At 42.6% G+C, this 13,471-nt stretch overlaps 1 protein-coding gene across 1 annotated transcript in view; it reads left to right on the top strand.

The window, feature by feature from the left end:
• Window positions 1–12,881, top strand: part of LOC101620223 (chromosome unknown open reading frame, human C10orf53) — a 15,863-nt gene extending 2,982 nt beyond the window's left edge. Inside the window, exons 2-3 of the mRNA XM_004680659.1 lie at window positions 11,809–11,928; window positions 12,817–12,881. Of these exons, the coding sequence (XP_004680716.1) occupies window positions 11,809–11,928; window positions 12,817–12,881 (185 nt within the window). The remainder of the gene's footprint in view (window positions 1–11,808; window positions 11,929–12,816) is intronic.
• The last annotated feature ends 590 nt before the right edge of the window (window positions 12,882–13,471 follow it).

The raw sequence follows: 13,471 nt of genomic DNA, 5'->3' as shown, positions 1-13,471 counted from the left end.
AGTGGAAATTCTGATATTTCAGAGCTTTTCCCGAGCTATCCGGAATCTGTCAGACGATAGCCGTTGCATAGCTTGTGTCACCAGCCAGGAAGCAGATCTCTCCTGTCTTGCCCACTGCTCCCCTCAGCAGCGTATTTCAGTCAATCTGCCTATTCTGCTCCCTACTCTGTCTCTGGTTATCCTCTCATCCCCTCACCCCCATCTCTGGCCATACCTCAGTTCTTGCATGCTTACATAAATAAATCTTTAAAAAAAAAAAATAAGGTGAATCTTAAACTGTTGGAAAGGAATTTACATTTAAGAATTCTTTGAGTACTCCTATTTCCTCTGCCTCTACACTTTTGCAGACTTTTTTTTTTTTCTTTGCTGCAGCCCTAGCATGTACAGGCTTCTCCTCCCTAACCCATTTCACAATTCTTATCCTAACTCGGCTATTGCTTTTCTTCTTTTATTGTACTATTTGTGGTAACATATATATAACATAAAATTATTCGTACTAGCTAATTTTGATTGTATGATTTGACCATGCTAATCACATTTGAAATGTTGTGCAACCATCACCATTACCTATTCAAAAAAGTTTCAATACCTGAAACAGAAATTCTGTATGCTCTAAGCAATTACTACTCCCTTTTCCCTCCCCCACAGCTCCTGGTAAGCTTTGGCCTATTTACTCTATGAATTTGCCCAACTATCTATTTATATATAGGTCAAATAATATTTGCCCCTTTATATCTGGCTTATTTCACTTAGCACATTTTCAAGATCCATCCATGTTTTAGTTCTTCATTCCTTTTTATGGTTGAATAATATTCCTTTGGGTGTATAGGTCACCTTTTATTTATCCATTCTTCTGTTGACAAGCACTTGGGTTGTTTCCACCTTTCAGTTATGGGTTTGCAAGTACCAAAGGCCCTGCTTTCAATTTTTTTGGGGGGGTATATATTTAGGAGTAGAACTGTTGAATCACATGACAATTCTATGTTTAGCTTTTTGAGGAACTACCAAACTATTTTTCACGGCAACTTGAACCTTTTTACATTCCCACCAACAATGTATGAGGGCTCCAATTTCTCCACAACCTTGCCAACATTTGTTCTTTTTCTTTTTTTAAATGATAGTATCTTAGTATGTGTGAAATGGAATCTTATTGTGGTTTTGTTTACACTTCTTTAAAACTAATGATGTGGAGCCTCTTTCCATGTGTTTATTTAGCCATTTGTGTGTCTTCTTTAGAGAATGTCTACTCAAGTTCTTTGCTCATTATTTAATAGCATTGTTCCTTTTGTTGTTGCTTGACCTCCTTCCTTGGACCCAGACCAAGAACCACCTTTTCTGGACAGTCTTCCTTGAACCTCACCACCCTCCCAAGATTCTAAGTACGAGGTCTTTATCAGATATATGATTTGCCACTATGTTCTCCCATTCTGCAGGTTATCTTCTCACTTCTTTATTGTGTTCTGTGACACATGAAATTTCTAAGTTTTAAGGAAACTCAACTTTTCCATTTTTCTTCTTGTTGGTTTTCTTTTGTTGTTTGAGAATTCATTGCCAAATCCAAGTCCATGCAGATTTGACTGTTTTCTTCTAAGAGCTCTATAGTTTTTAAATCTAGATCTCTGATCCATTTTGAGTTTGTTTTTAGATATGGAATAAGATACAGATCTAACTTCATTCAAATACTACTCATGTAGATATTTAATTTTTCCAGTACTATTTGCACTGTTGAATAGTCCTGACACTTGAGTCAAAAATCACTTGACAATCAGTGTGACATGTTATCTCTTGACTTTTTATTGTATTCCATTAGTCTTTGTCTAGCCCTATGATAGCACCACACTGTTTTGATTATTGAAGTTTTGAGTAAAATTTGAAATCCGGAAGTGTGAGTCCTCTAACTGATCTTTCTCAAGATTGCTGGAGTTACTCAGGTCCTTGAAATTTTCTGTGAATTTTAGGATGAATTTTTCTATTTCTCCAAAAACATACCATTGTTAGATTATTTATTTGAGATTTTCTTTTCTGCTGTAGGTGTTTACAGCTATATATTTCTGCTGAGCACTGCTGTCACTGCACCCTCCAGGTTTTGACATGTTGCTTTTATTTTCAATCCTTGTAAAATATTTTCTAATTTCTCTTAAAGTTTTTTTCCCTTGCTGTGCTGGCTATTTAACAGTGTCTTCTATGATTTCCATATTTATTGTTTTTTTCATATTTCCTTCTGGTATTGATTTCTAGATTATGCCATTGTGGGCAGAAAAGATTCTTTATAAGATTTAATTCTTTTAAAATGTATTTAGATTTGTTTTGCTGTTTAAAATATGACCAATTCTGGAGAATGTTCCATGCACTTGAGAAAAATATATATTCTGCCTTTGGGTAGATGCTGTTTATTTATAAATAAAAGAGTCCTTCTCATTTTTTATGTATTTGCACTATGGTGAGGCAGTCTTTTAACACTTATTCAGGTTATTTACAATTCTGCCTCAGCCTTTACTTCCTGCTTTCACTGAGCCTATAAATCAACTAGTGTGAAAGCTTAGAATCCCCCAGCTTTGTTTCTGAGCTTGCATCCTCCTCTGGGCATGCACTTGACTTTCTAAATTCTCCAGTATACATGAACACTTCTAATGTTCTAATTTCCCAAAGAAACTCTCCCCAGATTTTCCTCCCAGGTTTTATGATGCTTATTTATGTCCCAACCGTCCTTTGCCCAGACAGCTATGGGTTTTTCATTTGCTTTACAATGTTTTCCAGCACTACCCACGGCTTTTCCATCCTGTGCGAGTTCCTAGTTAGGTGACTAAAAGACAAGTGCCCATGTCAATCCTTTAGGTTTGACCCAGGCAGGTTAAAACAGACACAAGAATTTGCAAATAAGGTCTGGCATGAGGGACAGAGTCCCACACTGAGAAAGTAGATGGTATCTTCAAAAGTACCAATTCAGGGAGGAGGTAGAGCAAGGACAAATAAAGACGCCACAGGTCTTTCTAAACACCTTCAAGTTGCTTTTTCTTGATTCATCATGCATTCATTTGCCACATTAGTCCATTTTCCAGTCCTCTAGCAAAGTTGGTTCTAACAGTTTCTGGGTTTTTGTTTGTTTGTTTGTTTTTGTTTTTCCAAGGAGCAATGGGAGTTTACAAACACTAAGGAGAAAATACTACCCTGTATGGTTTGCTCACAAGCCATGCCATCCTATTGGTCACATCTCTCTGGTGATCTTGGCTAACCTCTCCCTAGTCACTTGTCTCTTGCATGCATTCTCTGCACTACTGGCAGAGATGGTATAAGAGATTAAGCATAAGTCTTCTGAAGTCCAACCAATCTAGTTTTTAATTAGCCCCCACTATTTCAGTAGCTCTGTGGCCAAAGTCAACATCAAGTTATTTTAACTTTCTGAGCCTCACTTTATTTATTGGGAAAATGGGAGAGAATTCCTACCTCAGTGCAGTTCCAGTAATAACGCGAGTAGAGCTATGAACATAATACCTAAACAGTTTAAGTTCTTACTTCAGGAGACGGAGAGTCGCTAGGAAGGAAAATAGGAAGCATGTGGGTCGCATGAAACACAGAGTCTGGTTGGAAAGTGGTGAGCAAAATAGCCAGTTCTGTCCTCCATGGTCAATAGGGCACCAACAAAGCTTCTTGAGCTGAAGAGTTAGGCATATGCTTTACAAAACCAATTCCAAAGGAAGAGAGGAACGAATTTTCAAGAAATACTAAGTGGTTAGAAATTTTAGAGGTCAGGAAAAAGACTAAGTCATATTTGAGTCCAATTTGACTTTAAATTTATATCTTCAGGACCCTTCTCGGTGGCGCAGTGGGTTAGGACACAGCACCGCAAGCTGGCCACAGCTGCTTCAGTGCAAGTTCGATCCCTGCCCCGGAGAAGATTCCATGGCGCAGCAGACCTCTCCTGTCTTGCCCGCTGCTCCCCTCAGCAGTGTACTTCATAGATCTGCCTGTTCCCGGCTTTGTCTCTGGTGAATTCTTTCACCAGCTCTGCGCCTCTGGCCTGTATGAATAAATAAATAAATTTTTTTTAAAAAAGTTATATCTGGCTCTCCCTGGTGGCGCAGCGGGTTAAAGCACTGCACTGAGAATCTAAAGCCACTTCCGCATGAGTTCGATTCCCGCCTGCCCGGAAGGAGACCACATGGCGTGGCAGACCTCTCCTGACCCGCCCGCTGCTCCCCTCAGCAGTGTACTTCGTCGATCTGCCTGTTCTGTTCCCCACTCTGTCTCTGGTGAAGCCTCTCACCGCCCCTGAGCCTCTGGCCTGTACCCCAGTTCTGTATGTACAAATAAATAATTAAAAAAAAAAAAAAGTTATGTCTCCAATTAGGGCCCTGATTTTCATAGAGATATTTAGTAAGCATCTGAGATTAATATGGCAAAACTTCTAAACAGGCGTCCTCCCACACAGGGCCTTCCTGTTTTCTTTCCATATTGTTTTACAACAGCTCCATTCTTTCAGATACCAGACCAAATACCATTCAGGTATCTTTCTGCCCTCTCCTTCCCTCACCCTCCCTTTAGTCTAGCGGCGCATGCTACAGGTTTTGTCTTCAAAAGCAGACAGAAAAATTCAACCTCTTTTACTGTTGTCACCACCACCCTCCCCTCTTGGATCAAGCCTGCGGTGGATCACCCCCTGCCTGTATCATTGCCCTAGCCTCCTTCCTGAGCTCCCTGGGACCCTTCTTATCTCCACAACCTGTTCTCAGCACCAAAGCCAGTTGATGCCATGAAATGTGAAAGAGAGTATGGTCCGAATTTCTGAGAACATTCTGGTGTTTTCCAGCTCACTCCAGGTAGAAGTCGAAGGCTGATACGTCTCCTAATCCCTGGCCACCTCCCCAGCTCCATTCCCTCCCACAGCTACCTCTGACCCTTTCTCCCCACTCACTCTGCTCCCTCTGCCTGGCAATCCTGAATGCTCCCAACACACTTCTGCCTTGGGACCTGGCAGTTGCTCTGCCTGGAGAGTTCTTTCCCCAGATCACTACATGGTCTTCACACCTCTCTTCCAGCCTTCCTGTCTTCCTCAGAAGTCACTTTGATGTTATTATGGGTGGTGCTTCGATGATGGGAATGATGTGGTAACAGACAGCTGAGGATGTATTCCCTTAAATCATATAGTGTTATATGCCAGTGTTACCTCAATAAAGGAAAAATGAACAAAGTGATTTTTTTCTTTATGGGAAGATCCACTGAAATAGCTGGGGAGACAGGAGAGGTCTGCTGTGCCATGTGGGTCAGCTCCCCAGGCATGGATTGAACTCATGCTGAAGCGGCTGCCACTAGCTTCATTACACCACCAGGGAGGGTCCTCTACTATAATGATTAAGGTTTAGAAAATCATGGCAATGAATTACACTTTAATCTGACAACATTTTAGTAAAATACATATATATGTACACATTATTCTTCATTTTGTACATTTTTCATCTCAGTTGTAATCCCCATGGACTTCCCACCTCCATTTCACCCATGTGCCATCACCGTAATCCCATGTGCTCTTCCCACTACTGGGTAAAATATTTTTTTTCCAGCAAAAGTTTGTTAAAGAACTAAAAAGGACAGAAGTCAGTGTGAATTTTCGGAGAGGGCAAGAACTGACACATGCTGAGCTTTGGAAGTGCTGATGGGTCCCTCCCCCTGAGCAGTGCTGCCCTCTAGAAGCTGGCTGGGGCTGCTGGCGGGAGGAGTGGTCCAGCCAGAGCTGAGCACAGACAGCTCTTCCCACAGTAGGGGACAGGAAGGAGAGTTTTGCGATGATTTTTATGAGAGATTGTTTATGGTGAAAGAGACTTGAGTATTGCAAGATATCAGCAGGTGGTTGATTTTTAAAGTTAACTTTTATATCCCTGAATAATAATTCCTATAATACCTGCAGCCAACATTCACCGGGGCCGGTGCAAATGCTACTAGCAGAAGCAAAGCCAAGAGCAGATATCTGCTCCCCACCTCTGTCCCACACCCCACCCATTGCTTTAGACCCAGCACTAAAATCACCACAAGCATGGAGTAGCTCATCTGCAGGTCTTGGGCTGTAAAATCTGCATCTGTGTATTTCTTCAAGAATCCTAGCCTTTGATCATTTCCCACAGTCTTGTTGGTGTTGGAAATATGTACAATCTTCCTGGAATTTACTATGTTTAAAACATTCTGAATTTCTTTATTACCCATGAATTATAATAGCTCAGCAAAAATGTCTCTACAATAGCAATGAAACGGAATTAATGCTTAACAAAAAACGTCTAAGTAATTTCCCTGCCCACATTTCTCCTTACCTGCTGTACTTAAGTCTGCCAAATAACATACTAAAAGGTACTGAAAAGAACTGAAACTGATCCATCAAAAGGAAAGTTGTCCTTATGAAGCTAAGACATTGTATGCCATGCTGTCGATGGATGCATTAGCTGCACACATTAATAGGTGCCTAATCTGTCCAAGCCAAGGCAGGGAGATGTCTGTCTGCCTATTTGCCTCAACTTCCTGCCAGCAGTGTTTAAATCATTCACAGATGGTGCACACTTCCGCCTGCTCTGAGGGGAAGGAGGCTTTTCCGCATCCCTTCAGATCCCCCTTGAAGAATGAGGTGCCACATCAAAGAGGCAGGCATTCTGTGGGTGGCCTTACAGCTTCTGGCTGATTTATGCTGGAGTTGAGCCACTGCCTCTACAAAGACTTTGTTGCATGGAGTATATTTATCTGACCTTTCTTTGAATAGACAGCCCCATAGCAGCGCATCAGGAAAAGCCGGCGCTGCGTGGAGAGAGGCAGCCTTTGGAGGAGCTGTAGGAATTCTGAGGCTTCTCTGGGTTTGATCCCTGCATCAGCCACTCTACAGTTGGGCTCAACACATCCTGGTGGGTGAGAAGGGACAGGGACAGGCGTGCTCAGGGTGGGTAAATGATGTGGCTTATTGAGCTAATAAAAATCTGACTTAGGTCATTCAGGTGTCCAAAGGGGTGCTTTGGACAGTGCCAGCAAGAGCCTGTTTACTCCACGGGCTGTATTACACAGGATGCTCTGGGCTGTGGACAGTGAGCTAACATATATTCCGAACTTCACAGCCGTACGGAAGTTAACATGAGGAGTGACGTGCTCTCTGGAGTGACGTGCTCTTTTGGCAGTGTTGCCTCCTGTGGGGTATCACTCACATCTTTGCTTGATAGGAAGCAGAGGCAAAACCGTCTCCATCGGTGGGTTACTTCATGGATCAGTTCTGTCTCCTAGATATACTGGGCCATGAAGGTGCACCACTGACCTCATAGAAGAACCCCAAGTCAGATCACAAGTAAGGCTCCGTCAGGGCCCTGCGGGGAAAGGCTGCTGGGTGTGCACCCTCGGGGTCTCCTCCTCGGAGCCCCTCCTCACTCACACTGCAGTCACAGTGGCCAGCCCCAGACAGTGCCCAACCTGCTCTCTCCAAGCCCCCAGACCTTAGAGAGTTTATAAATAACTCAGTGGGTCTGTTCTCTTGGAAGGCATCTGGGCTGAATAAAAGTCACCGCTGAGATAGAGCATAAAGGTCATGCATTTATTTTCAGGTGACATGAAAAGGATACTGGGAAACAAGTGTTTCAAAGAATCTGCCCCCCAGGGGGACAGCAAGGGGAAGTTCGACAGGAGGGGTCCTCAGGAAGGCTTCTGTGCTGGTATCCTCTGGTCTCCACTCCTGTGACCTGCCCCCTGGATCACTTACCTTCAGATAGGGAGACCATTTGAAAACATACCTTAGGGGAAACAGCAAAGTTTGTCACACACCTGATTCTTTTCTCATCTAGGTTTCATTTGTGGGCAGGAAAACTTGTACAGAGTGACCTATGCCCTGTGACCTGGACCAACAGGGACCTTTTCTTAACTCTTACTAACCCAAACTTAGTACTTACAAACTTGCTCATACAAGTTTGGTGTTGGGTGTTCAAAAGACAAGCCCGGGTTGTGTCCAATATACAGCAAAGACCAGGCACCAAAACAGTACTGTTTGGAGGAGGGAAAGTTCTGTCACAGGACACATGGTGACAGCAGAGTGGGTGGGGTCGGGTGCTGGCAGGGCTAATAGGTGCTGAGTGCACCTGCCCCTCTCCCACCTCTGATCCCCTGGCATCTCAGAAGCCTCATGTGCCAACAATTGGCATTGCTGTGGACGGTACTCCCAGAATGGGGGCTGCTGAGAAGGAAGGAGTGAGGCAGCCATACTGAATGGGAAAAAGGGTCAGAAGCCACATAGTAGAAGCCTCTCCTCATCTTTCTCTTTTCTGACTTTAGCTCTATGGCAGGCAACACCATCCAGCTTGCTTGAGAGATTATGGCAGCCGCCATCTTGACCTGTGGTGGATTCAACTTGGGAGTTACATTTTGAACTTTGGGTCTCTCCCCTCCCAGCCATGTGGACCCTTGATTATATTTCCTGTCAGGAAGTTCCCTAGATTTGTTCTTTGGCAGCTCTGCTCTTGAAACTTAGCAGCTCCACTGTGGATACTGCCTTGTTTGAATGAACTAACCAGGGGATGGTTGGTTTCAGGATCAGGACAAAGGAAGGAAACCCACTCCCCTACTCCTTGCCCTCTCTATTCCTTTTGAATGCTCACTGATTAAACATCTTCAAGCACAGTAGAAACCAATGACTTCATGCACACAGGTGGGCACAGACCCCCGCAAGGGGCAGCATGAGTTTTTCCCCTCTAGTAGTTTAGGGTCCCTGGCATCTTCTTGGTTTTTCCTAGTATCAGTTTATTGCAAGTGGCAAGCAAGGAGGAAGGAGGGAATAAATTCCTTGTCTGCCTCTCCCTCTACTGGAGGAAGGGATTTATATTGTTTGGGGGGCATCGGGGTAGCCTGGAAAAAATACTAAAAAAATGCAGCTTGGCAGAGCCTGAAAGGTTGATCCCTGCTGAATCATGGTACAACTCAAAGTTGGGTCCAGAACTGCGAGGAAACTAAGCACCGCTTGTTTCTGAATCTTGCGAGGAAACTAAGCACCGCTTGTTTCTGAATCTTGACTGTGTAACCATGAGGAAGACACCTTAGTTCTCTCTTCCATGGCTACTTTGGGGTCTCAGCAATGAGAGGTCACCTAAAGGACAGCAACACTCTTCTGAGTCTTGTGCTCTGTGACACAGCTTGTCAACTTATGAGAGTCTGTTTTTTCCTCATTTAAAATGTGTAATCGTGGTTTTTGTCCCACTGTTTGAAAGTCTGCTTTGCTATCCTTTCAAGATAAGCAGAAATAGAGAAAGTCTGCCACAACCACCACGGACTCAACACCTGCCCACACAGTGTAAGGTGTAAGGTGAGGGTGGACATGTTGTTTTATTCCTGATATCCTCTTTTCAAATGGAAGGTCGTGTGCTAGGAGTATCTTCAGACAAAGTAAAGCTAAGCTCGAGGAGGCCATAATTTAGCCTCTGTGGGGTGAGACAGCAGTCAGGGCCCCATGAGTCTTTGTATTAGGGGGGGTTGCGGCGGGGGGGGGGGAGAGGGATGGGCAGGGGAACAGCTGTCATTACTTACAAGATGCACATTTTTGGGGTTGAGAGCAGTGAAGGCCCTGAAGTTTTGTCCTTGCTTATGTCCTTTACACATCTTTAGTTGAAGAAGAAATTGTCACAACTTTAAGCTTCCTGCCCATTTCCTAATTGTGAAAGCAATCTCTGTTTCCTTTTTATGATAGAGAAGAATCATAAATTTTCATGCAATTCTAGGCTTCTCCAGAAACACCTAAGAATCTTCTCCTTACTTTCAGAATAAGGATGAGGTCATCCTCTCCTTGTCAGTCATGTGAAATCTCTCCTTCTCCCCCTCTCCATTCTTGATACCCCAGGCCCAAAGGTACAGGATGAATATGCTTAATCTGTTTCATTATTTGTCATAATTTACAACTATGTAAATTCTCAGCATTATGTTATTAAATTGATTATTTTTTCCTGTCTGATGCTGTTTTGAATACTTATCCAACTCAAGAACTCAGGGGGGTATGGGATTCTTTTGTGCCCCAACACCTCCCACCTATCCACTTATAACTTTCCCTTCCCTTCCTGCACCTCCTGCTTACTAGGGAGAGTCTGTTTCTGGGGGAGTATGTGATCCCCTGAAAACTTTGCCTACAGTCTGTATTTATGCTTCTTAGGTGACCCCCTGGCCATTCCAAACCAGCAGGAATACTTCACTTAAACAAGTCCAAACTGAGTACTTTCCTCCAAAAAATATTTAAGAACAAGACAATTAAAGAGGATACAATAACATAAATATGCCAAAGATTTGGATGTTCTGTACAGAGAGGTGTTAGCTGACGACAGGTCAATTAGAGGCCACCACTGAGTGCCCAAGGAGTGCTTATCTCGTTAATGGAGATGCTCACTGAGTTGCTTTCTGAAGTTCCTTTCAAGAAATGAAATTAAAATCACGCAATTAAAATGTTCACAGTTGGGGCTGGATGTTCTTGAGCTGATTGAAAGATGAAGAAGTGGACAAGCCACCATTTTGAAACAGCAATTGTCTCTGTAATTAAGTGTAATTAACTGACACAACTGTCTGCTTTTCCCCCATATAAGACTGATTGAAATTCTAAGACTTTATAAAACATCCCCCCCCTGGCTTTTTGTTCTATCCTAACCAAAATTCTCACTGACATTTGAAGACTGCCAAAGGCAGTGATTTAGCACACCAATTCTAACACCAGTCTTATAAGGTAAACGGATCAAGAAAATTGGAGAGAAATATGTTGGAGAATAAGGAGCTCGGGGCTGTAGATGCTCATCACTTCTCCTAAGCCCACAACTCTTGCATTTCCACAGTAGAGAATAAATCGAGCAATTTTTCTGTGATTTCTACAGAAGGAGCTGTTAAGTGATAACCAAAAACGCAGATTCCAAAGGTGAAAATAAAAGTAAAGTTCATTAAGTTTTTTAAAAAACCTATTTTTTCATTATTATAACAAATCTGGAAAATGCTGGAAGAATAAAAAGAAAGTTTCTCATAAACTCACCACAAAGATTTAACCATTATCTTTCTTCTTATTTATTAAGCATTATCTTTCTTCTTATTTATTACATATACCTATTTTAATTAATATTGAATATATTTTAATATATATTTTATGTACCCTGATTTTTTTGCTAATATTACAAATATTTTTCTTACTATTAAAGAATTCATAAACATTTTTGAAATGTCCAAATTAAATGTCATCAGATAACCCAACCACCATTTACTTGGTTACCCGCTTATTATTGAACATGTAAATTATTCACAGTAGTTTATTACTCTAATACTACAGAAAGGAATATTTTGTTGCAAATAATGGCCTTTTTTTCTGAAATTTTCCTTAAGAAAAAAATTTTAAGTGCAATTTCATCAACAAAAGATCTTTTTATTCTAATTTTTTGAGGCTTTTGGAGTTTGTGCTACTTCTAGTAAATTGTGCCACAGAAAGGTGGTCAATTTATATTTTCATCAATAAGGTACGAAGTTACCTATTCCCCACACATTCTCCAGCTTTGAGTATCATCTGTAGAAGAAAAGCTCAAAAACTCTTAGCAAAATCTCATATGACAGGTTATATAGACCTGGGGCAAATTGCCACCCAATCTAGAATTGCTCTGATGTCCAGCTCTGCTTCCCAGCAAAGCTGAGGTCACATTGGGGCACCACAAAATGCCCACTGTGGGGAGAAGTTATAGCCTTGAGCGACAGGAGAGCTGACAAGCTGCTGTCATCTGTGAGGACATCTGCATGTCGGGTTAATCTAGAGTCTGACCCCTTATCACTCATCTCTTTCTCCCTCGTTTCTAGCTGTCCTGACTGAAGATGGACACCAGGTAATCCTAGAGAAGGTAGAAGACTGGAATGTGGTAGAACTCATGGTGAATGAAGAAGCCGTCTTCCGGTGCAACATCAAAGACTTGGAGTTTGGTAAGCCCTGCAGCATCTTTCCAAGTAGCGTTCTCCCTCTCCCCAGAGCCCTTCAGTTTCTACTAGAAGTAGTCAGTGTCACATGCCCTGTTTCAGTTTGAGGTGAGTTTCTGTCTTTTTTTTTTAAGGTTTATTTATTTATGCATACAGAACTGGGGTACAGGCCAGAGGTGCAGGGGTGGTGAGAGGATTCAGCAGAGGCAGAGTGGGGAGCAGAACAGGCAGACTGATGAAGGATATACTGCTGAGGGGAGCAGTGTGCAAGACAGGAGGGGTCCGCATCAGGGTGGGGATCGAACTGGCACTGAGCTGCGCTCCAACCCACTGCGCGACCAGGGAGGACCCTGAGTTTCTTTCTGACTCAAATTCTTACTCAAAGCCCTATGTTCTATCACATAGATGAAATCTTGAAGATGAAATCTTCTACGCCACACACAGGAAAGGGCTTGGTGCTCTGAGTTTCCTCCTGAACACTGGAAACAGAAGAGGGCCAGAAAGAAAATGTAATGTTAGCTCGAGACAGCAAAACAGTATGAAAATAATTCCAGGATAATAGATTGTTTTGTTTAGGGGTCGGTGAGGACTCTTGCATTGAAAAATGTAGTGTTTTATTATTTGCCTTCAAAACAATTTCTAGTATTCAAAAGCTGCATATAAAAAAAGCCAGTTTCAACAATGTTTGAAGGATTTCTTTGCCCTGATGAGCTCCTGGCCTGGCAGGCTGATATCATGAGGTCACATTCCACCCATACCCTATTAACCGTTAGTTAACAGCTTACGTGCTGTGACCTTCGGAAAATGCTCTCCTAGTGAGGCTGGCTATATATCTCCTGTGATATCAAACTGTTTATAAAGCTCGCCAAACTAAAATCTTTTCTACTTCCCTAGGAGGCGATGGTAAACTAGACCCGCTGTGCAAAAAGGCCAGGCAAGCCGTGCTAAACGCCTACTGAGCTCCTCAGAACATGGGTCGCAAGTCAAGGGAGCAGCAGCTGCCCCTGGCCATTCTGGGATGCAAACAACAGTGTCATCCCGGCCATGCACACAAGACTCCACCCACCGGACAAGGCAAGGCTGACCTGTCCTTCAGCCTACAGGGCACAGGGTTTCTCATCTGGCTGCAAAGCGAAGGTGCCCACAAAAATAATAAAACCACTTCATTTGCAGCATTTCCCCATCTCAACCCATAGGGAGAACCCTTCAATATCAGGTACATATTGAGCTGAAGGGAATAATAAAATGCAATCCAATAACAAAGCACCATTCCTTACTAATAATGCATAGTTGCCAGAAGCATCTGAGATTCCATTCTATAGTAAGTGAAGCGCTAAGAACAGGCCAAATTAAAGATTGGGAGGGAAGGGCTGGAGAGTGGAGGAAGAGAAGTGAAAATCTAAAACAAAAGTTAATGTCAGTATTCTGAAAACTGACTATCCCTACAGATGTATCTCTTGCTCCCAGTGGAAAAAATACATGCTAACATATAATTACCTAAAGTCACAGCTTCAATTTATTCTTTCAAAACAAGAAAACAATCTGCGTT

Source organism: Condylura cristata, unplaced genomic scaffold, assembly GCF_000260355.1.
Source record: "Condylura cristata isolate star-nosed mole 26May11 unplaced genomic scaffold, ConCri1.0 scaffold00011, whole genome shotgun sequence".
In the NCBI taxonomy this organism is placed as follows: domain Eukaryota; kingdom Metazoa; phylum Chordata; class Mammalia; order Eulipotyphla; family Talpidae; genus Condylura; species Condylura cristata.
Note: the sequence above shows the minus strand (reverse complement) of the source record. Positions and strands in the feature narration are given on the sequence as shown.